Here is a 25,872-nt window from a genome sequence, read left to right as displayed (position 1 = left end):
TGTTCTTTTCACTCGGTGTGTTGGGCCCTTAGTTTGAGAAGGGTGTGTTTGGGGATCTGCTGCTTCGGCAAGGTTCGATTCCGAAGGATAACTGCCGGGTAAGTTTAAGAGATTTTGGCCAATATTTAGCTATCTTTAATTAACAGAAATTGATCAGTTATTGACTACTTGACTTTGTTATCACTTATCTGTCGTACATCCCGAAGAGAGATAGTCTTCTTTGGGTGGAGATAAATATTTATACCAAAGTCATCCGTTCCTTTCTGACAGTTGCATTCGATATTTATCTCATACTCACTAATGGAAAGATCTTTCTTTCTTCCAGGTAGGACTTCATAGAAGTGTAAAAAAAAAACAAAAAAAACAACTAAAGTAATATTTTTATCATTGTGACTTCTTTTCCATGCTGATACCTACAGCATTATTGAAATGGCCATGCAATAACTGCATTATTAAGCCGTTACAGGATAGGAACAATCGTTGACTTATAAAGCGCTCACATAAAACAGTAGATGATCTTATTATAAATTGCTGACAGGAAACAATAGATGATCTTTGGATGTACAAAATGAATGTCATTTTTTTAGACATTGTGTTCAAATGTTACCATGACATAATTTTGTCATTGTATCAGCCACATACATCATATGATTATATATTATACTGTATACATCTTAAATTAAAACCTGCAGACTGTATTGGTGGCTTTCTGAGTTGATACATAAATCTGTATTATATATATATTTTATTGAATGCAGTAAACCATACTGGCTTTTTCTGGATTTCAATCAAATGTAAGCAATGTAATAAAAAGCAGTCAAACAAATATATATATATACATGCATGTATACATGAATGATGTGTGTGTGTGTGTTTATATTTACACACATTTGATATTGTGATATGGCACCATTATACTTTAAAATAGTTTTTTTTTTTTTTTTTTTTTTTTACTAATACAGATATCATGATATAAAAAAAAATATATATATATATACATGTGTGTATTATATGTAGTATATTATTGTAAAAATCAAAAACATGTAATATCTATATATCTATCTTTAATAATATTATAGGTATGCATGTTCTACTGATCAGAAAATGAAAAGCAATGAATTATGAAAGAGTCACTATAGTTTAATACAGCACTGTTTGGTTGGTTTACATTTTGTAATATGAATGATAGACATTATTGCATGTTATACTAATATTTGCTATGGATGCACATATGCATCAATATATCATGTTACAATAATAAATATGTGCATTTATATAATCCATCCTATTTGTTAATTGAAGGTTTTGGTATTAAATTTAGTTTTTAGTCCAAGCAGCAGGCAGCCATGACTTTATGAAATAAAATATAATTTGTTAAAAAAGAAAAAAAGTGGCTACATACATAATGATAATAATGATTATTGAATAGGTTATTTTATTGAATGCAGTAAACCATACTGGCTTTTTCTGGATTTCAATCAAATGTAAGCAATGTAATAAAAAGCAGTCAAACAAATTTAAAACATCCCTCATACAGTAGAAAATAATCAGTTCATCCCTGCACATAGAAAGCAGATAACCTAAAGTTAGAAACCTCATAAAAGCCAGCACAGGCAGGCACTGGAACTGTGGAACCGTGATTCAATATCCTCCACCCAACCCACATACCAAATCCACAAACAATATGCAGACTCAGATTCTTCTTGATCAAACATCAACCATTCACAAGGTAAATGATTACCACACATGTAAAAGTACATAAACATCATATATATATATATATATATATATGTGTGTGTGTGTGTGTGTGTGTGTGTGTAATACAGATAATAAAAGGATAGACTGTGACAAGAGTTGAGTGTATGAGTAGATGAAGTGTGCATGTGTACATGGGAACAAAAACAACAAACAAATAAACCTGTATTTGATTTTGAAGAGAAAGAGAGCAGTTGAAGTGTGGTGGTTTATCTGTGGTGTACAGTTTGAACATGTGTGATCTTAATTCTTTCTTGAAATTTCAAATGCAGCTGTCAATTTGAATTTTGATACAACAATTATTTTGCTGCATATATACATATAATATCGATTTTCCACAGTCTAAGGGCAGTGTAGGGGGAAGTGTGTTCTCCAAAAGTTTTTGTCTCAGTTTTTGGTATGCGCAGAGTGAGGCAATCTGTGGATGAATGGAGTTATCAAGAAAAATGTTCAGGCAGTCAGAAACAACAGTGATGTGGGCAGGAGAAGACTCAGAAGAAATTAAGCAAAGGAAGGACAGAGTGGAGTGGTGGCCTAGTGTACTGCATCTGCCAAGGAAGCAAGAGAACCTGAGCACTCGGGATCAAATCCCACAATGAGCAGTATTTAAATTCTCCCCCTCCACAAGACCTTGAGTGATTGTCTGGATGCTAGTCATTCAGGTGTGATGATAAAACAAGATCTTTATACAGAGTGCACCTAATGCACATAAAACTAAGAGCCAGTGTCAACAAAGAGGTTGTCCTCACAAAGTACTGTAGGAAAAAAAGATAGGCAAACAAATGGATTGGTAGGCAGAAAAACGAAGAAAAATATGGGTGACACTGCACTTTAGCGGCATGAGGAGTCGCCCAAATTTTGCACAGAGACACAGAGTTGTGACAAAAGATTAATATAATACTAATTACTATCCATTTCTGTCCAATACAATACAGTACAGTACAATACAATACAATACGATACAATACAATACAATACAATTTAAAAGCCTAAGTTTTTTATTGTCATTCAGCTTGAACTCAGTCACCCAAAACTTAAACCGAACAATACATCTTTGCATGGTTTGTTTGATTAATGTCATCTCTTTCCATTGGATGGCAGAATCTGTAGAGCTGATTCAGTGATTGTTCATTTGTTGTCTGCAAAATTGTCTGGCTGGAAAAGGAATAACTTTCGATGAGTGAGTTCAAGGGCATGGTGTACATGATGAATCTGTATGAATGAGTAAATTATTTATCTATTTACACACACGCACACGCGCGCGCTCGCGCGCGCGCACACACACACACACACACACACACACACATACACACACACACACATATATTATATATGTGTGTATGTGTGTGTAGATATAGATAGAGAGAGAGAGAGAGAGAGAGAGAGAGAGACCATGTATGTTTCTGAACTGTTATTTTCTCAAGCATTTTAAAGTAATACAATAGTGGACAAGGGTTTGTCTTCAAAGGTCATTCTCTTGCCATCCATATCTGATAGTTCTGTGTCTTTCTTGGACTTCATTTACTGTCTTTTAGTTTTACATGTTTTTATGTTTCGAGTATGTGTTAGCTGCATGCTTTGAATGAAGAATTATTTTTTATTTTTTATTTTTTTATTTTTTTAATGAAAATGAAGTATTTGTTGCAAACTGATTAGTGAAATGCTGTGTTAATTAAAGTTGTGTAAATGTATTATACATTAAATGATTAATTGCATGTCATTATCAGTCAAGTTAGTTCCTTAATCATATTGATGTTGTTTTTTGTTGTTGTTTTTTTGTTGTTGTTGGTTTGTGTGTGTGTGTGTGGGGGGGGGGGGGGTTGTATGTTGTTTTTTTTGTGTGGGTTTTTTTTTGTTTTGTTTTGTTTTTTTGTGTTTTTTTTTACTGTAATATGATTATAAGCAGTTTTTGTTGATGGGAGCACCAGCCAAGAAGTTCAAGCGTTGGACTTTTCAGTCTGAGGGTCCTGGATACAGATCCCAGTTATGGGGCCAGGGTGGAGAGATTACCGATCTCCCAGGTCAACAGATGTGCAGACCTGCTTGCTGGAACCCCATTCATGTGTATATATGCATGCAGAAGATCAAGTATGCGTGTTGAAGATCCCATAGTCCATGTCAGGATTCATTGAGTTATGGAAACGAGCATACCCAGCATGCACCACCTCTTCCCCCTGAAAACAGAGTATGACTCCATACATGGCAGGGTTAAAACGGTCATTTACGTAAGCCATACATACAAGTGAATATGGGAATTACAGCCCACAAAAACCTCAACAAAAAAACAAGCAAAAAAAATTTGTCTTTTTTTCAGGTGGCTTCAGCATCAAGATGTGGTTGCCACTGTTGGCCATTTTCGTCATTCTTCAAGTGCCAGGTGATACTCTTTGTTGTGATCAGGCATTTCAGAAAACTTTATTATAAATGCAAACCACAAAATGTTCAGGAATTTCTTTTGGAATCAATGCAGTTCAGCAAGGGCGTTGTCATAGAGAAAATTAAGTTATATATAGCAATTTTGGATCAACACCCAGATTACAGTTATTGGAGACCTGGTTTGTGCTGAGGGAAATTCTTTTACAAGTTTTAGCTTTAGTTACTTTGAAATAGATTCCAGAACTGCAGAAGTTATAACTTTTTGAAATTTTGTTTGTATGATTAGATCTGTAATAAAGTTTGACTATGTTACGACTACAAGTTCAAATTGGCCAGGAATTGCCAACACTAACCTTTTGAAGGTTTGGATTCTAATAAAATAATTACAATGACATTAAAACATTACTGTGACTATGTACCACTAAGATAACAGTATAGCAAGATCTTACAAGCGTGCACCAAAAAGTGGCAACTGACGTGCATTTCTTAAAAACTTTCACTGGGGAAAATAACAGATGGTCCCTTTTGTACATTGGTGCAGAGACATTTTGTGTGTGTGTGTGTGCGTGCACGCATAAAGTCACAGATTTGCTTTTGTTCACCTTTTGTGGAACTAAAGAGGAGACATGGTGCATTGTTTTTGGAAATGCATATTATATACAACATTTTTTTAAACATTTTTTTCAAATTATTGCAAGGTTACAAGAAAAACGGTCAACTATGTGCCAGTTTTTCCTTTTAAAAAATTTTGGATGGAAACGATGTAAGAAAGTTCACACGATGATGTGATAGATTTTACTATTCAGCTTGCTAAATTTCATACAAATTTGCAGACTTTTTTCAGAAAATATTAAAACAGATGTATACGCAACTGAAAAACACAGGCATCCTGGTACTGGAGCAGTGGATGAATTCATATCACTTTTATTACTAATATCAGTCTGGAATTTATATGATCTTGTAATTGACTTTGGAGTCTGTATACATGATTAATTATATTTGTAACCATTCTGTATTGAAAAACAGCAACAAAACATTCACAGAGAGAGAGAGAGAGAGGAAAAGAAAAGAAGTGAGATTGAAAGTATTGATATATATTAATATTGATATATATATATATATATATATATAATATATATATATATATATATACATACATATGCTGTTACCATATTACCCACCTATTTTATTTTTATTTATAACTTTTGTTCTTTCTTTCTTGCTTTCTGCTAGGGATTTGGGGCACTAATCCTGAATTCACCAATAAGGAAGAAATTGCAGCTGCACTTGGAAGAATCTATGAGAATCAAACAACAGGTAAGGTGCTGTATTTTGAGCAGAGAGGTAATGAACAGAGACTGACTTGTTTTTGAGATGGTAATAGATCTCATTTGATTTAAGAATATAGGTACGAAATAACTGTGTAGGAGAAGAGAAGATAAAGATGTGTGTGTGTGTGTGTGTGTGTGTGTGTGTGTGCGTGTCTACATGCATGCTTGTGCTCAGTGTAATTGCTTTGCTGCAGAGGGGTGTGAAAGGGGTTTTGCCTGCTTGTAGTCTTGGTGGTGGTTTTAGACCTTTCAACTGTGATTTCATGTCTTAAAGTTAAATTTGTCTTAATTTTCTTTTCATATGATGATTGATATCTGCATAGCTGTAAGGGAAGTGTGTATGGGTTATTGTTATTATTATTATTATTATGAGCATTTATGACCAGTCTTGAAAACATGGTCTAGGCGCTAGGCATTTACAAATATTACACATACTTAGATCATATCAAAAAGGAAAAATTGAACACAAGATGCCAAACATTATTAAAAATCATTTGTCCCCCCATGCTGCCCCCCCCTCCCCAGCCCCCCTCCACACACACACACACACACACAAGCACACACACACGCACACACACATCATAGCACACAATCATAAATAGTACACAATCAAAAATACAACCAACTAATTCTGAAACTCTCAAAACTCACTCACTCACTAAAAGTCATTTTAGTTCATACTGGAAAGGGATGAGCTGTTGAGAATTATTCAGGAGGGGAAAAGGTGGGTCTTGAGACTGGATTTGAAAGATTGCAGCGAAGATGTGTGATGGAGAGGCTGAGGAAGCTGATTCCAAAGAATGAAAAACATGTTGGCCATACATTTTGGTTCAAGCAGGCGTGTGGGCATATAAGGATGAATGAGGTCAGAAAGATACTGTGGACCAGAAGCCTCAGTGGACTTGAAACAAAGAAATACGACTTTGTAAATAATTCTTTCTTGTACTGGGAGCCAGTGTAAAGCATGAGGGAGAGGAGACATGTGATCAAATTTAGAGGAATGAAAGACAAGATGAGCAGCATGGCTCTGGACTTGCTGAAGCCTAGCAGTGAGGTAGCTGGGTGAACCGACAAGCAGGAAATTACATTAATCCAGGTGGGACAGCACAAAGACAGAGGAGAGCTTTGATTGCATCTTCAGTCAGGAGATGATGAATGGATGCAATTCTGCGAATTTCAAATTAACACAGTTTGCATATATTTGCAACATGCTGCTGATAGGAAAGCTTAAAGAGACTGGTCGAATATGACACCAACATTGCAGACGGATGAGGAAAGAGGAATGTCGGTGCCACTAAGGGAGACTGAGGAAGAAAGAGAGACTGAGTGGTAAAGTATTTGTGGGTTGATAATCATGATTTCAGTTTTAATAAACAGCTGGTTGTCATCGGAAAAGCTATGATGGGACAACAAATGATGATTCACAATGGTGGGAATGGGTTGTGTATAGAGAACAAACAGAATGGGCCCAAGCACTGAGCCTTGTGGCACACCAAACTGTTGTCGGAAGGGGAGGATGAAAGACCACAAACAGAAACAACATTGGACCTGTTCGACAGATAAGAGCGGAACCATGAGAGAGCAAGATTGCAGATTCCAAAAGTGCAGTTCAAATGGTTGATGAGAATCTGATGATCAACAGTATCAAAGGCGGCTGAAAGGTCAAGTAGGGAAAGAATAGATATTTCGTTGTTGTCAAGAGAAGTTGATAAATCGTTTGCAATTTTGTGAATGGCTCTCCCAGTGCTATTGAGATCAAGCAGACTGAAATAGGTAATTCAAGTTACTGGTGCTGAGGTGGTCGAGAAGTTGAGCAAGGATAAATTTCTCAGTGACTTGTGTCGTTTTGAGAAAAAGGGAAGGTCAGAAATGGTTATCTGTCTATTTTCATTTCATTTGTGTCTTAAAATGTTATAATTATCTCACTGAATATTTTCCTTTTATATCACTGAAATGTTTCACATTATCTTAAAATGTAAATGTTTTTTCTTAACTGAATGTTTTCTTTTTACGTGATAATTCATATGTGCGTTGAGATCAAGGAAGGGTGTGCCAGTTGTTCATTCGTTTTTCGGTTTGATTTGTGGATGAGCATTTATCTTTTAAAGTGTTATAATTATCTTACTGAATATTTTCCTTTTTATAATGATTGAAATGTACACATACGCACGCGCATGTGCGCACACACTTTTACACATTCAGGCACACACACGCAGGTACACACATACCTATGCAAGCACACACACACACACACACACACACACACACCCGCACACAGTTGTTTCACACCACCTTATAATGTAATATTATCTTACCCCAATTTTTTTTTATTTTTTTTTTTACATAACTGATGTGTGCAGAATGATCAGTGAAAGGTGTGTCAGTTATTCGTTTTTTCTCTTTGTTATTTGCTGATGGGCATTTTAAGTGAGCCGAAAGAGAATTTTCTGTTTTGGCTGAAGCAGACAAAGTATTCTGAATTGAATTGAACAGAACTGATCTGTTCAGTATAAGAGGAATACTGTTGTGCTTATATGTATATATACTTTATCATTTGAACAATCTGTCAAGGAATGTTATTGTACTAATGCAGACTTTATCATTGGAACAGTCTGTTGTGCATGCATGCAGAGCTGGTATTCAGTTTCTTAATCATTTGTGAAAACAGTTGGTCTGCTGAACACAGCATGTATTAGTTGAATTAAAAGGTTCTTTTGAGTGATGACTATTTGCTGTTGGATTTCAGAAAATTGTTAATGTGCCATTAATACCTTGTTCCCCCTATTGACCTCCACAAGGAAATAGATTGCATGGATATATTTTGAAATACCTTGATGCTGTTGATCTGCTGTATATTTGTATGGTCCACACAACATGGTAGATAATTGCTTATGTTTCAGATGTGGTCCTTGTTCGTGCCCATGCTATAGTAGAAGGCAATCTGCGCATCACCTACTCAATTAATGATGATACCTACTTCAAAATCGTCAGTGACACTGGTGACATCAGTTTGAAGGCAACATGGGATTATGATACAAAACCAAAGGTGCTGTTCCTTCTGTGAAGGGATTTTTTGTGATTTAAATTTTTTTTCTTTCTTTCTCTGTAGTAATAGTATCCAACAATATCCCTGCATTATTACATCAAAACTTTTGTGCATGTATTCAAAGTGTACCACATGTGTGATCTTTGATGGAACACCTGACAGTTTTACCAGATTGTTTTTCTGCTATTTTGCTCCTGAGTTGATCTAAATAATAGTAATTCAGCAGCATCTTTGGTAAGCTTATTGTTGCAATATCTTTTTTGATACATTATACACATCAGAGAACATCTAAGGTGAAGGAAATAAAGATTTAAAAATGCATTGTACGAAAATTTGAACAAACTGGAAACTTCAGAAATATTGTTCATTATTTTTATGTAGAGCAGATTTTACATATATATATATATATTAGTCTTTAAGACCCTAATAAATGCACTGTTTAGTGGTGGTATTGGATTTTTCTTTGATGTTATTGAATTTCAAAAAAAATCTTTGCATTCACTGATTCAGCGCAGTTGGTGCAGAAAATTTTGCTTTGTATGTTTGCTTCTTATATTACATGTTCATTATGAAATGATTGAAAGATGATGGTTTTGTTTTCAGTCATTGAGCTTGGACATCACAGCCACGGACACCGAGGGAGACTCCAGAGTAATTATCTTGCTGAAAGATTGTTTCTGATCATTTACATTCCAAATAAGTTGTAATGAAGACAATAAGTATTTATTAAAAAAAAAAAAAAAAAAGAGAAAATTCCATGGTTCATATCATAAGGATGTAACTGCTGATTGTCTGTGCTTTGCATTACTGATGTATCTTGTTTGATGACCATTATCAGTGTTCTGCCATTTTTTCAGCACTAGAGAAGGGGCAGAGTGGGGGACAGGAGTGGATGGGTCAAGGGTTTAGAGAAGATCTTATCAAAGACTCCAGACAAGATCTTGGCATTGTTAGGAAATAAACAGATGAAACACTGTTGTCTCAAAATAGCAAAAAAAAGTATGGAAAAATAATGAGGAAAATGAAAGGGAAATGTATGAAAAAGAATTCATGAAAATTAAGGAAGCCTTCCCCCCCACACCCCCTCTACACCCCTCCCACACACCCCCCAAAAAAACACCACCACCTGCCACTCTAGTATTTTGAAAGAACAAATAAACAAGCAGTTCCGGATTTGTTGAGATTTAATATCCAAGCGAGTTGACAGAGTATGTATGAGTGTGGGAACATATATGTGTGCATGTTCACAAGTGTGTGTATATCTATGCATTCGTGAGTATGTGTTCATTTGTGTGTACCCACAAAGGTTCATACAGTCATGCTTGCTGTAACTGATTCTGTGTATATGCGTTATCTGTGCATGGTGGAAAGTTACATTTATTAGTATATTACATTTAGCTGGTGACCAATGGTATTTTTGTCATTTATTTTACATCAGATTTCAAGTTTTCCCATGTTCAGACACTAGCTTTATTAACATATTTGAGGAAAAAATTGACACTTGATTAGTACATTCACAGTTGAATTTATAAAATAGTTTTAGTATGTCTTTAAGAAAAAGACACATTTTCCGCAAACTAAATAACATGAGTTACATCTAGATTATGGTTTCCATTGGGTATTGATTTTTTTCTTTTTTTCTTTCATGTTTTAAGAATTCTGCATTTATTTTCTTCTTCTTTTTTTTTATAGAATGAAAGTTTTGGGTTTTTTTTTTTCCTGAACAGACTTACAATCAACCGATTATTCTGATGGATGTGAACGACAACAAACCCGTGTTCTCAGAGACCCAGCAGGAAACAACACTGACAGAGGTGATTATTGTTTTCTTCGATTTCATATTTTATCAGCATATTAAGAAAATGAAACATGATCAAGATTTGGTACTGCTAGCTAGGCTTTTCTGTGGAAAAGTTTACTTGTGTGGAAAATTTTATGAGTAATGTCTTACAAATGATGAAATTTGATCACACCCGCTCTTGTCCCCTCCCCTTCTTCTGAATTTAAGTTGTCTGACCATGAAACCAGCAATCATACAGATAAAGAAATCAGGACAGCTGTAGTTGTGAGCACCATCCCTTCTGCTCCTCTGCCTCCTTCTCCAAATTTTGAAAACGCATTTCACTGATTCAGATCAACAGAGAAACCTATTATGTTGAATTTTGCTAGAAACATTCTACTTTGCTTTGGCTGTGGTAGTTAGCAGCTTCATATTTTCTGGTGTGTCCTTGGAAGCCTTAGATTGTATTGTATTACTTTTTGTCACTACAGACTTTTCTGAGTGAAATTTGGGCTGCTTTCCTTGTGGAGAGTATAATTGCCACTGTACAGTACCATTCTTTTTCTTTCTTTCTTTTTTTGTCTGCAAGTGTATTTGTGTTTCTGTTGGAGTGAATTTATTTTCTACAGAATTTTGCCATGGTCAGTGCTTTTGTTGCCATGAGTTCTTTTGCATGCACTAAGAGCATGCTGTACACAAGATCTTGATTATTATCTGATCTTAATGATGACCTCATTATTCATACCCATGATGATACACATTGTAAAAACTCATTAACTGTCTTAAGCCAAAACGAACTTCAAAACATGGCATACATGTGGAAGAACTTGGGTCACATGTCAGAAGAAAATACAAAAGACATCAAATTCAGCTTGCATAGAATATATGTTTTGATTTTCAGATTTTGTCTTGAAGCACGGATGTGATAACTAACCAGTTCCAGCCCATTTATTCTTCCATGAGCCTTTCATCAATCACAAAAATGTATACTGTTTGACCTAGTGGTTCCAGTTTAGAAGTGAATGACAGGAGAAAACCAATAATGACTAAACTTCAATTTTTCTCTCTTTTTTTTTTCTTTATCTTTTTCCCAATGCATGTAATTCTGAGGTAAATCTCTTTGGAATCACATGTGAGTCATGAATGCTTTGCCTCTCTTGATTTGGTTTCAACACCCAGATTCAATTCTGAAAGAAAATGCAACAATTTGTTGTGTTATACAGATGTTTTAACTTGAATTTTTATATTTTACAGACTTGTGGAATAATAGAATAGGAGTAAAAAGTTTAAAGAATAAAACCTGTCTCTGACAAACATGCATGCATTCACACACTCATACACTTTCCAACATCATGATGTGTCTGTTTTACACCAGATCAGCTTATCTGGTGCTTGATTTATTGTTACACTTCTGCAGCAGGAACATATCCATTGGTTGCTTTGCTTTTGGTGTGTTACATTTCATTCTTGTTTGAGTTGTACATGTTAGCTAGACTTAATTGTCATCATTTTAGATTTGAGAAGCAAATTTTCAGCTGTGTTTGTTTAAAAAGTACAGCCTGTGACAAATGATGACAATGCCTTGAAGCTACAGTTGATGCTTCTGAAGCTGCTTTACTTTCATGTTGTTTCTTTTCCATTTTTGTGTTATTTCTGAAAGGATCACCAAGTTGGCTCCATAGTCTTTTACCTGACAGTCAACGACGTCGACACTGTGAACCCTGCCTACATGTCAGTGGAATGTGTTAATGCCCAATACGTAAGTCAAAATTTCTGCTGATCCCCCCCGCACCCCCACCCACCCCCAACTAAATGTCTTTTGTCACAACTTGTAAAAGCTGGTTTTGAAGACATGTCAATTTGAGAAAAGTGAAGAAATGATAAATGAGGGACAAATGAGGGAGTAGGGCTTAACAAAATAATAATGTAACAGTTTTCATAACACACCCCGCTTGTATGGTTTAGAGCTCGATGCGCTTCACAAGAACATTTATCATAATGGATAGGAATGGATGACAGAATTAATTTACACACATACAAACACACAGATAGACACACACACACACACACACACACACACACACACACACACACACAGAATGATACCCAGGAATGGGTGTTTTCACAGTTACTTGGTTTTATTTACTGTGTTGTGGTTCACATCTGCATTAAAAACATCATTTGTGATTTAAAACTGATTTCATGTATATTTAGTTTCAGACTGAAAGAAATACAGTCACATTTGATTTAAAAAACTGGAACAAAATAGGTTTGAGCCTACTGCTTGAACCACCAATTTTGTATTGAATTCCTGTCCATGTAATAATGCGTCCCTGTTCCTGTGTACATGTGTTAATTTGTGTTGGCTTTGACATAAACAAATAGATACAGTTTTAACATTGGCTTTTGTTTTTAGGATCCAAATGATGATACTTGTCGCATCTTCGTACTTGAGGTCGATTTTTATGGCAACAAGAATTGGGAAGGGCATATCTTTCTCAACCAATCTCTGGACTACGAGAAGAAAAACAGCTACTCGATTCGTCTGAGGGCCTCGGTAAGATCTTCAGATTGCTTACAGGCCACTCCTATCTTGCCTGTTCTTATCATCTCAAAGATGTGTTGCTTGTGACAGATCTCAGAATATTAAGTATCATCTTTTTTCTGTTCGGATTCACATAATGTCAGGCTGCAACATTTTGATGCTGACATCAGGAAGATTCCTGTTCTGTGATCTTCCATGTGAGACAATGTTTTTGTGCCTGAAAGAAGTAGATGTTTTTGTTTGATTTTTATTGTTACATAGGTTGTGCTAAACTTTGTCATGAATCAAATGGGCTTTTTCTTTGTAATTTTGATTTTTTTTTTACACATTTCAGAAAGTTATTGTATTGTATAGCGTTATGCCTCATTTATATTTGCTTTCATAACAAACATATTGAGATTACAGCGTATTTGTTTTGTTTGATTTATCTGTTCTGTGTGACATGTTTGGGACCGAAAGCTGCTGTCAAGTCTTGAATGAATATTAATTTTATGTTTGCACTTTTCTTTTCTGCTGCTGCTATTATGCATATCTGTATGGTAAGTGAAGGACACTTCAATGGACCTTTTTTTTCTTGGGAAAGCATCTGGTTTTCTTTCTCTTTATTTTCAAAGCATGTTGTGCGTCTCTTGCACACCCTTTGTGTGTGTATGTGTTTGTTTATGTCAGTGTGTCCTTAGGAAAAAATAAAAAATTATAAGATGAGTTTTTTGTTTCATTTTATAGGATGGCCAGTTCGACACTGTCCACGAAATTCAGATCAAAGTTCTGGATATCAATGACTCCCCTCCTCGATTTATTCGTGCTGAAAGCAAAATCATTCCAGAAGGAGATCCTGTGGTAAGATGTGGATGTGTGTTAACAGCACTTGTCAATGATCAGCTTTGCAGTGACATCACAGAGCAACGCCATGAATCACCCATGTGCCTTTGTACAAATGCACATAAAATGCTTATGTATGTATATACATACATTCATGTAAATACAGATGTATATGCACTGACACACAGATCTGCACATACAAACTGACACAAGTGCAGTAAACATACACACAAAACAAAGATGCACATAGGTGACAGCTATGTCTACATTGTATGTTTTATGGACAGACTTTGCAGCTCTTCTGTTCTTTACGCTTGTCTCTTTCTATATACCCAGCCTGCTGGGTCTCACTGCTTGAGCAGGGGAAGCTAACATGTGTTTATTAAAACAAAAGTTCCATTGTGACCATAACCATGCTAATAGAATGAAAGACTTTTATAACCAAAGTAAATAATCATCAACAATACAATATCATAACAGAGCATTGTCATTTTATGACCAAGGTGAATGGCAGACCTCAAAAGTAAAATATCTAAACAGATCATTAGCATAGTAAATGACAAATTTCAAGAGTAAAACTTATAAATTCTTATGATAACCAAAACATGTACAAAGGTTTCACACTGTGCATGTTATTTCTGTCTGTGTTGCTTTCCACCCCCACCCCCCTTTATTCCTTTTTCTCTCTGCCTGCACCATCCCAGTTTCTCTCTCACTCATTCTCTCTCACTCTGTTTCTGTCTCTGTATGCGTGTGTGTGTTCTTTCTTTTTTATCTTTTCCTCGGATCCTCCCAAAATCATCATCCCAAGCAAGTTAAGATACAACATAAGGTTGATACAAAACTGTGTGATTGATTAACTTTCTGCCCCATGAATGCTGCTTAAGGCCAGACACGGTAGTGAAATTTTGACCAAAATCATGATTTTTTGTGATTTTCGTTTTTTCGCATAATTTGCTTCTTCAAATCTAATCTTTATAGTCCGTTTCCCCTGGGTACTATATTCACTTAAATAAAGCTTTAAACAGCATCAGTATGTGTGATTTCTTGTGAGTACAAGGACATCTCTTTCTTTTCCTGTTTTCTCAGTTTTGTGTTTTGTTCTCGTAATACCATTTTTCAAAATGCTAATGCTCAAAAACTTTAAAAGATAGCATGTTCAAACTTAGTACTTTCTTTCTTAATGTATTCATCTTTATTATAGTGCAGTGGTTTGTATAGTACTAGTAAAAGAATGAATATACACTCATTTGAAAAAAATGATGTCAAGGAATTTATACTCATTTCAACAAAAAAATAATAATAAATGTATTTATTCAAATTCCAAAATACCACTGCACTATAATAAGAGAACAAATACAAATAAATTAAATAAAACAAACAGAAATAACATATCTATAAAGGTACCGAAGTTTTAAGCTTTTAATTTTTTGTTTGTCGGCCATTTTGGATTCGTTTCCATGGAAACCGTCACGACAAATTGCACAAAATGACCTTTTTAGACATGTTTAGTCCAATATCTTTGCATACCATGTCACAGAAAGCCATAAACTTCAAGTTTATTTCATACGTTTTTGTACTACCGTGTCTGGCCTTAAGTACCACCCCCACCCTCCTGTCCAGCTGTCAGGTGTTCATGCAGACATGTGTTGCTGAACAAAACTTGAGTGCAGAAGGAAATAGTGCCAATGTGGCATATGAACAAGTCATTTGAGAATGAGTTTCAAGTTAGCAAACCAGATAAATCAAGTAGCCAAAAGAGAATTCTGTATTATTACTTGGTGCTCGGTACAGGTATAAACATAAATGGTCAGATAAGGTTAGAATGAGTTTATTGTGGTGGTTGAATGTGGCCTTTCACATAGGCTATTTTTGTATCAGTGGTTGGTTGCATATTTCGTGGTGTAGAATGTGTTGTGTGTCTTTTCAGGGAACCGTCATTGATTATGTCTTGGCCATTGACAGTGACCAGGCAGATGCTAGGCCCATCAGATATGAACTCATTGGAAGTGAGTGCCCACTGAAGGTGTTTTCCTTTGCTTGTACAGTTGTAGATGATTAGATGACTGGTTTCCAAAAAAAACAACAACAACAAAAAAAAACACCCAAAAAACCCACCCCTCCCCTCTCCCCCTAAACCGCTGTTTTTATCTTCTTTGATTTGGAAGTGAATGAAGATTGGTATATACCTTAGGCAGTGAGGTTTTATATATGGCACCTGATTTTATGTTGGTTGATTTGTTCACTCACATTTGTAAACATAATTAGTAGTCTGTAACACATGATCTCCAGGTCTCTAGGTGTGTGTGTGTGTCTGAGGGGAGGGGTGGGGAGGGGGGGGGGGCGTATGCGTGCACATTCTCAGCTGCCACACATAGTATAGGAACCAGACTTGGTGAGATGGTAGTTATGAATAGACTTTTGCAGTCACCTGCCTTATGAAAATCTGACAAGAACTAAGATGTCAGAGATTATGGCCATGTCCATGTAAAATAAAATGAAATAAAAAGCTGGATAGAGTTCATATTTTGACTCTGATTTTCTTGAAACTGGTATAGTTAAAGGTTAAGGTCACAATTTTTGTCAAAAGAACTGGATTTGTCTGGAGTGATTAAAGATTAATGTGTATATTATGCTTGAAAATTGAACACATGAAAATTTCCATTGGTTCTTTACTCACTACACTATTGTATTGTTGAACAAATGAATATGTGTCCATGTCAGCATCATTGCAGAACTCTGGAGCCAGTAGTAGCCTGAGTGTTGAAAAAAGTACTGTCTGTTATTATTAAGTTTCAGTTGGTTGGTTGATGATCTCTGATTGGTTGCAATTATCCTCATGTTGATTGTAGACTGTAGGGTAGGTATGGGTAATTGCGAACGATCTGGTCGAAGCGACCAGCTCTACATGTGTACTGTAAAGATAACATGTCGTGCGATAGTCAAACATAGTTATTTTCTTTATGAAGTCTTTCACCGACGGATACACCAGAAAAAGTTCATCTGCTCATTCTTTTCAACGTTTTGTCGACTTTTGAAATAGCACGGGTGCCTGAGGGTAAATGTGAACGGGCAAGTCTAATTGTGAACGATGGCTTTGGGTACATGCAGACAATTAAAACAGAAGCAGGCCTTTAACTCATTAGACATAACATATCACTGGAACATCACGACACAGAGCAGTGCCCCTGCAGAACAGGCAGCCAGACAACAGAACATCTGCTGCAGTCTTGCCCGCTCCACCAAGCGCTCCAAGAGAAAACCTGGCCTGACCCAATCCCAGCGGCCCGGAAGCTCTATGGAGGTCTGGAGGACCTGCGACGTACTGCCGCTTTCATTGAGGAGATGGGGGAATCCATCTGATAATGACGAACGAGACAACAACAACTGGAACATCGCACCAGACTGTTGTATTGTTGGTTTTGATCACACATGCATACAACCACACAAACAGACATTAAGACACACACACCCCACACTGCATACAAACACACCCTTTTGAGAGTGTTCAGTAACTGTGCAGCATCATTCACAAATACACTCACGTCAAAATATCCTATGGTCTAATTGCAGATGACACTATTTTGCAGATTCCTGTCAAAACTGACATTTTGATCTGTCACCAATATGCTTTCTTAAATTTTCCCACTGGTAATGCGCATTCAACATATCCAATCAAATCAACTCTTATAAACTGTGTCCAAGTTCCAAGTCCTGCAACTTGCTTCCCTTGATTTTAGGATTTTGAGAGCATGTTTGTAACCTTGGTCAGCAGTGCTGCGCAAAGAGAAGAAATAGCACGGAAATAGCCAGAAACAGTTGATGTTTGACTGGTTCTTTGAAATGGATATTCATTACGATATTAGGAAAAGGCTGAAGCAAACTTTAAATTGTGAAATGCAACTGTTAAGAACGCTTTGAAGTGGGGCAGTATATGAATTGTTCGCAATTACACGCTGTTCGCAATTACCCATACCTACCCTACTGATTGTTGGAATCAGACATAGCTGATATGTGTGTTTGCAGATGATGAAGCCCAGAGATATTTTGCTGTTAATCCCATTGATGGCAACATTACAAATAAAATATTTTTGGACTACGAAGCTCCTGATCGCCGGCCTGGAGAAGCGTTCAATCTCCAGTTCAAGGTCAGTTGTAATTTGCAGATTTGTTATATGGATTACATACAAGAAAATGGAATCTGTTAAGTGTATAAATGTGAGTAATGGGCTGTCACAGCTGAAGATAAATAAGGATTTGGTTCGCTTCAAGTCAGAAAGCCCTCCATTACCTAAGGATGAATAGCTGGGCTATTTGGATGGAGATAAAGAGCGTAGTAGGGCATTATTTTCTTAGTGTTAAGCATCAGCTGCTGTTGTTTCCAGTTTATAAAGCAATACAATGCAAAAAGCATTTCCCCTGATTTAAAAAAGAAGTTCTGATTGCTTGTAAACCTGTGTCAGCATACTTGCGACTTGCTTACATGAACAGCCAAATCAAAGCATGTAATGTAATTTTTGTTTTTTTTTACAGAAGCCTGTCATCGGGTTGTAATTAGTGGTGGTTGTCTATTTTAAGATTTGAATTTATTGCTCCTTATACTTAGACCAGTGCACCTTATGTACAGATGAAATAATTCTGAAAAACCAGGTTGTATGCCTTGTCATCTGAAGCTTCTCGGTGACCAAAAAATATGGCAATAAAATCAGCTATAGCAATATCCCTGAAGATGGAGTATGGGTGCCTACATGGTGGGGTAGATACGGTCATACTCCTAAATGTGAACATGGGAACTGGAACCTACAAACGCAGAAGAAGAAGGAGAATAAGAACCATAGCAGAGCAGTTTACACATTATGCACTCAGAAGCAGTGGATATATGAGATTCCTGTTGCCTTTTTTAATTTTTTTTTTTTGTCTTGTTTTCTTTTTTGCTGTCGGATCATCTGCATTGTCTCAGTAGCATTACTCCTACACGGCTCATTCCAGCCCCACCCCACCCCCCCCCCACACACACACACAGCCACACTCCAGTTCATCTGTCCCAGTCCCTGTATAGCCATTCCACAGGGTAATATCAGTGTTAGGTTGCCAGGAGGCCACACACCATAGGAGACACTGCACTGCTGCTGAGTCACTATGGTGGTGTAAGAGTGACTTCTGATTTAACGTACTTAGGACACCAACTTCTAAGTCCCGTACTGAGACATTTTTTGCTGCCAGCATTGTGTTTGTATCATTGACAAGAATCATTTCTGGACAGGCAAGGGAGCTGTTGAACGCGACCACTCAGCAGCTGGGTGATGATCCCACTACCACAGCAGTGACAAGCATCACCATCACCTTGACAGACATCAACGATAACTGCCCTATCTTTAGCAGAGACCGCTACACCTTTAATGTGCCGGAGAACATTGTCACTGGAACTAACCTTTATGGTCAGCTGGAGCTCAACGACAAGGATTATATTGTAAGTGTCACGATCTGAATGGGCATGGATGACAGAGTGACTATATTACATGTGAATGTCAGAATCAGACTTGACATGGAAATGAGAGATAGAGAGAGAGAATGCTCGAATGAACAAATGTGCACATTTCATTTTCATCAATACAATGTGAACCTTGTAGATAAAAATGTTCAGTTCATATGTTAGATCAGTAGAAGGTAACCTATAGCTATAACTTATAACTTAGTCATTACACTGCATTATTTTAAACATTGTATTTAAGATAGGTGGCACAATAGCAGAGATAAGCGAATGACATGAACAATGTCTTTGATAGCCATTGAAAAACCATACCTTAAGGAGAAAAGTCAGGGATTTCCATGAAAGGAGCAGTCCCAGAACAGCAACAAACAGGACAAAGTAACATGTGTGCACTGAGAGTATTTGCACCAAGTGAACCAGGCTGAAGGTGACAGAAAGGACACTAACACATGTGCACACAAACACACACACATGCACATATGCATAGGTATGTGCAAGCACGCACACGCTATGGATATACACTCAGATATAGGGACACACACATACACCATCGTATTTAAAAAGATGGATTGTTTTATCGCAGTTTATTTGAGCTAGTTTTTTAAAATAAAACGGCAGCAGGACATGACCAAAAGAGTATGATCTGTTTGTTTGAACAAAAGAAAAACGAAACATGTTTTGTGAAACACAGAAACTTGCTTTCTCAACTCTTCAGCGTAGTGAGTACCCGGTATATGTATTGAATATATTTTGTCAAATAGGAGCACATAGCGGATTGATTTTGCTAATAAATTGATTAATGCAGTTGTGTGTGTGTGTATGAGTGTTGGAGTATAGGTGTGTGTGCAAATGTGTGAGTGAGTGAGTGAGTGCGGTGTGTGTGTGCAGTGCATGTGCGCCTTTAATCTTTATCCATTGCATTCTGTTCCAGACTGACAACAGGCAGTTCACCTTGAGTCTGATAGACCCTTCAAATACATTTGAGTTGGACTTTGTGGGAGACCAGACACCTGCCAGCATTTTCATCCGAGTGATTGACAGCAGAAAGATAGATTATGAGAGCAATACAAAAGCCTATGACTTGGTGGTGAGCTTTGTTTGTATACAGTTGCCTGTTTTCTTCTTTTAAAAAAAAAATTCAATCCGGGTGTTTGTGTAAATCTGCACCGTACCCCAGCATTGCTTTCAGAATGTTGTGGGTCACAATTTTGGGAGTAATTGGTGCTGGTGCCTGATACCACTTTGTGTGTGTTTGCAGGCTGATTATTCCTGCAGAAAATCATGTTTTGGGTTTTTGGTTCACTTGTGAGAATGAAATGAGTATGTAATAGCTGTGTTTCAGGTTTGAGAGTGTGTGTGTGTGTGTGTGTGTGTGTGTGTGTGTGTGTGTGTGTGTGTGTGTGTGTGAGCACTGGTTTGTTTGTAACACTGGTACTCTCTCAGGAAATAGGACACCAAGCCTGGCATGTTTGAATTTGCAGATATAGTTTAGGCCCTTACCAGGCATTTGTACCAGAGTGAATACTTTCAACAGACCTGTCCACATGTCTTGTCCTATCTTGTTAGTCTTTACTGTTGAATTTACACCCCTTTCTCTCTTTCTTTTTCAGTTTTCTGCATGAATGCATGTTGTGTTTCCATTCTTTCTTCTTGTTGTTTTTTGTATGTGTAAAATGCACAAAACTGCAAGTGAAAAATGAAAACAGCAAACAAATAGATAAGACAAAAAACCCAGCAACAGCCAAATATACCAAGCAAAATTGAATTCAAGCATTCAAGATTAGTGCAAATGCCATGTAACTACTTGATGCAAAATAGATGATCTGCTGTTATTGCATAGATTTGTTTTGACTGTTGGATATATATATATATATATATATATATATATATATATATATATATATATATATATATTGTTTTTTTGGCTGGTTGGGTGTTTCTTTTTCTTATTTTTCTAAGCATGGTACAGCAGATTCATTTGTTGTAAATGCATATGATGGTGGTGATGGTGAAAATCTTCAGGTAGTAGCAAGAGACAAGCAGAAACCTGACTGCTCGGCCAGCACCACAGTGCACGTTGAGGTGCAAGACGTCAATGATGAATCGCCACAGTTCACGAAAAGGGTTTTCGAAGCTGAAGTGTCAGAGGATGCTCGTGGAGGAACCAGTGTCATCACTGTTTCTGTAAGGGAGATGGGTGTCGTTGGTTGTTGCTCTGTTGTGGTGTATACACTGTCACTGTAAGGGAGATGGGTGTCGTTGGTTGTTGCTCTGTTGTGATGTATACACTGTCACTGTAAGGGAGATGGGTGTCTTTGGTTGTTGCTCTGTTGTGATGTATACACTGTCACTGTAAGGGAGATGGGTGTCGTTGGTTGTTGCTCTGTTGTGATGTATACACTGTCACTGTAAGGGAGATGGGTGTCGTTGGTTGTTGCTCTGTTGTGGTGTATACACTGTCACTGTAAGGGAGATGGGTGTTGTTGGTTGTTGCTCTGTTGTGGTGTATACACTGTCACTGTAAGGGAGATGGGTGTTGTTGGTTGTTGCTCTGTTGTGTATACACTGTCACTGTAAGGGAGATGGGTGTTGTTGGTTGGTGCTCTGTTGTGTATACACTGTCACTGTAAGGGAGATGGGTGTCGTTGGTTGGTGCTCTGTTGTGATTATTTATTTATTTATGTACGCTTTTCTATTATTTATTCACTTAATTTTTTTTTTTTTTTTTCTCAAGGCCTGACTAAGCGTGTTGGGTTACGCTGCTGGTCAGGCATCTGCTTGGCAGATGTGTTGTAGCGTATATGGATTTGTCCGAATGCAGTGACGCCTCCTCGAGCTACTGAAACTGAAACTGAATCTGTTGTGATGTATACACTGTCACTGTAAGGGAGATGGGTGTCGTTGGTTGTTGCTCTGTTGTGATGTATACACTGTCACTGTAAGGGAGATGGGTGTTGTTGGTTGTTGCTCTGTTCTGATGTATACACTGTCACTGTAAGGGAGATGGGTGTTGTTGGTTGTTGCTCTGTTCTGATGTATACACTGTCACTGTAAGGGAGATGGGTGTTGTTGGTTGTTGCTCTGTTCTGATGTATACACTGTCACTGTAAGGGAGATGGGTGTCGTTGGTTGTTGCTCTGTTCTGATGTATACACTGTCACTGTAAGGGAGATGGGTGTCGTTGGTTGTTGCTCTGTTGTGATGTATACACTGTCACTGTAAGGGAGATGGGTGTCGTTGGTTGTTGCTCTGTTGTGGTGTATACACTGTCACTGTAAGGGAGATGGGTGTTGTTGGTTGTTGCTCTGTTGTGGTGTATACACTGTCACTGTAAGGGAGATGGGTGTCGTTGGTTGTTGCTCTGTTGTGGTGTATACACTGTCACTGTAAGGGAGATGGGTGTTGTTGGTTGTTGCTCTGTTGTGTATACACTGTCACTGTAAGGGAGATGGGTGTTGTTGGTTGTTGCTCTGTTGTGGTGTATACACTGTCACTGTAAGGGAGATGGGTGTTGTTGGTTGGTGCTCTGTTGTGTATACACTGTCACTGTAAGGGAGATGGGTGTCGTTGGTTGGTGCTCTGTTGTGATTATTTATTTATTTATGTACGCTTTTCTATTATTTATTCACTTAATTTTTTTTTTTTTTTTCTCAAGGCCTGACTAAGCGTGTTGGGTTACGCTGCTGGTCAGGCATCTGCTGGGCAGATGTGTTGTAGCGTATATGGATTTGTCCGAATGCAGTGACGCCTCCTCGAGCTACTGAAACTGAAACTGAATCTGTTGTGATGTATACACTGTCACTGTAAGGGAGATGGGTGTCGTTGGTTGTTGCTCTGTTGTGATGTATACACTGTCACTGTAAGGGAGATGGGTGTTGTTGGTTGTTGCTCTGTTCTGATGTATACACTGTCACTGTAAGGGAGATGGGTGTTGTTGGTTGTTGCTCTGTTCTGATGTATACACTGTCACTGTAAGGGAGATGGGTGTTGTTGGTTGTTGCTCTGTTCTGATGTATACACTGTCACTGTAAGGGAGATGGGTGTTGTTGGTTGTTGCTCTGTTGTGGTGTATACACTGTCACTGTAAGGGAGATGGGTGTTGTTGGTTGTTGCTCTGTTCTGATGTATACACTGTCACTGTAAGGGAGATGGGTGTTGTTGGTTGTTGCTCTGTTGTGATGTATACACTGTCACTGTAAGGGAGATGGGTGTCGTTGGTTGTTGCTCTGTTGTGATGTATACACTGTCACTGTAAGGGAGATGGGTGTTGTTGGTTGTTGCTCTGTTGTGATGTATACACTGTCACTGTAAGGGAGATGGGTGTCGTTGGTTGTTGCTCTGTTGTGATGTATACACTGTCACTGTAAGGGAGATGGGTGTTGTTGGTTGTTGCTCTGTTCTGATGTATACACTGTCACTGTAAGGGAGATGGGTGTCGTTGGTTGTTGCTCTGTTGTGGTGTATACACTGTCACTGTAAGGGAGATGGGTGTTGTTGGTTGTTGCTCTGTTCTGATGTATACACTGTCACTGTAAGGGAGATGGGTGTTGTTGGTTGTTGCTCTGTTCTGATGTATACACTGTCACTGTAAGGGAGATGGGCTGCTTTGTTTATGTGTTGTGCTGCGTTGTTTAAATGTGTTGCACCCGCATCGTTTCTACTGAAGCAGATTCTGGTTTACATGAGCTGATGGGAGACTGTCTTTGAAACTTCTCTCTCTCACTCTCTTTCTGTATGTGTGTGCGTGCACGCGCACGTGTTGAATTTCTATATTTTTGTGTTCTTTGTCAAATTTGATTTTGGAATGTTTACCAGTGCCAGTCTAGCAGATTCAGCTTTAGCATAATAATATTAGACATTGATAACCTGACCTTTCCAGCATCACCTAAATTTGTTTTTGTTAGTGCCAGTCTAGCAGAACCTGATTTCACAAAATCATATTAGACATTGACAATCTACCTTTCCCAACATCATCTAAAATTCTTGTAATAATTTTGCAAATGAGGAGGTCACACAAAGCATAGGGCCACAGTAACTATTCAGGCGGTGATAATGTTTGAAATTTCAGAGTTAAATATTTGGAATGCGTATACTCCTAGATCTAAACACAGAACGAAATGAGCTAATTCTGTTGAAGGTAAAAAATCAGACCAGACCAGCTGATGGAACAAGTCTTGTACCGGTAGCGGTATTGAGGGTGTTGATCAAGTTGGACAGGGTATTCTTTTAAGATATATTTGTAACACCAGTATCAGACATGAAATAGATGCACACATTGTGCATTGTGAAGCTGGGCACTGTGCCATGCTGCATTTTCTGGTCCTGTTTGGAAGATGAAAAAATAAGAGGTGTTGAAAGGAACATGGGTGTGTGCTCATCGAGCATTAATTTTTGTTATGGTACCTTCTTGTATTGAACATTAATGATAAGTGTCCATTATTATTTTTTTTCTTTTCTTTTCTTTTCTTTTCAGTCTTCCGATTTTTGCTAAAATTAATGATAAAGCTCTGGCAGGTCAGTTGAATTTCAGAGGGAGTAATTACAGAGAAATAATAAAGAACCTGAAAGGCTTCAATGTTGGTCATTGCACTGAAAGTTATAAACTTACAGATGAGTCATTATTGGGATTTTCTGTACTCCTCTGGCTCAACTCCAGTTTAATCCCTGTTTATACTAAGTCTTTTTTAGCCCAGTACTGTTTACTGACTCAAATGGATGAGGTTTGACTTTGGTCTGTGACTTTTTTTGTCTGCCAAATCTCATTTTCAGTTTGAAGGATAGATATTGATAAATAGAAGACATTATTAAGTTTTGTTTGCTGATCTAGAAATGTAAAGCTAGATATATTGATAAAATGGAATAGAATGTCTTTATTACAGTGTTTCATGGTCACAAGGAATATTGGTGGGGGACACACACACACACACACACACACACACACACACACGTGTTTCAAATCTGTTAAAAGAATTTGGTGTTAACATGAACGAGTTAGCTGTAAAACCATCTTATACTCTATTCCTTTTTGGGGGAATATTGAAAGCAGATTTTGATATCAATTATTCTGAAACAAAAAAGGAAGAAAACATCAATATCACGAGGAGTACTGCCAGAATACACATAGCAGAAAAATACCATAATCATCTCCTTTTTTTTACAGATGGATCCATTCTTGATGACAAAATTGATGGCGCAGCTTCCTATTCCTGCTTTTAAAGTTGAAAAATCATTCTTTATTGGAAAGAATCTTTTCATTTTTACAGCTGAACTTGTTGCTATTATATAAGCTTTGAGCTACTTGGTGAGCCATCAAATAGTTTTCTTGAAAATAGCATTCTTTGTTGATTCTAAATCAGTACTTTATGCTCTAGAATCATTTAGCCTTGAAACAAGACCTGACTTAGTTATTGAGGCAAATCATTTGGTACATTGAGGATTAAAGGTACTGTCGTCAGCTTTTGTTGGGTGCTTTCTCGTGTGGGCATTTATGGCAATGAAACTGCTGATAAAGCTGCTAAAGGAGGAGCAGAAGATTCTGAAAAATCGACAAAAATACTTGTCCGACTTTCTGTGAAAGAAGCATACACTGTGTTAGGAAAAACAGCATGGGGTCGATTTCATAAACGATAGAAGGCAAAGTTTTCAAAACAGAAAGGGACATTATTCCCCGAACATATTATTAAAGAAAAAATACCGAATTCATCAGCTTGCTATACAAGATTAATA

At 37.3% G+C, this 25,872-nt stretch overlaps 1 protein-coding gene across 2 annotated transcripts in view; it reads left to right on the top strand.

Moving 5' to 3' along the window:
• The window catches only part of LOC143289160 (cadherin-87A-like), an 80,096-nt gene continuing 54,224 nt past the window's right edge, over positions 1-25,872 (top strand). Inside the window, exons 1-14 of one of the 2 annotated variants that reach the window (XM_076598077.1) lie at positions 1-98; positions 4,070-4,132; positions 5,365-5,448; positions 8,363-8,508; positions 9,112-9,159; positions 10,236-10,322; positions 11,949-12,047; positions 12,705-12,845; positions 13,560-13,673; positions 15,586-15,664; positions 17,682-17,803; positions 18,919-19,125; positions 20,078-20,233; positions 21,169-21,330. In XM_076598077.1, the coding sequence (XP_076454192.1) occupies positions 4,087-4,132; positions 5,365-5,448; positions 8,363-8,508; positions 9,112-9,159; positions 10,236-10,322; positions 11,949-12,047; positions 12,705-12,845; positions 13,560-13,673; positions 15,586-15,664; positions 17,682-17,803; positions 18,919-19,125; positions 20,078-20,233; positions 21,169-21,330 (1,491 nt within the window). In that variant the 5' untranslated portion in view covers positions 1-98; positions 4,070-4,086. The remainder of the gene's footprint in view (positions 99-4,069; positions 4,133-5,364; positions 5,449-8,362; positions 8,509-9,111; positions 9,160-10,235; positions 10,323-11,948; positions 12,048-12,704; positions 12,846-13,559; positions 13,674-15,585; positions 15,665-17,681; positions 17,804-18,918; positions 19,126-20,077; positions 20,234-21,168; positions 21,331-25,872) is intronic. The other variant, XM_076598067.1, reaches the window with a different exon arrangement.

The sequence above is a fragment of the Babylonia areolata genome, chromosome 1, assembly GCF_041734735.1.
Source record: "Babylonia areolata isolate BAREFJ2019XMU chromosome 1, ASM4173473v1, whole genome shotgun sequence".
NCBI lineage: Eukaryota > Metazoa > Mollusca > Gastropoda > Neogastropoda > Buccinidae > Babylonia > Babylonia areolata.
This window is presented reverse-complemented; position numbering and strand designations above follow the sequence as displayed.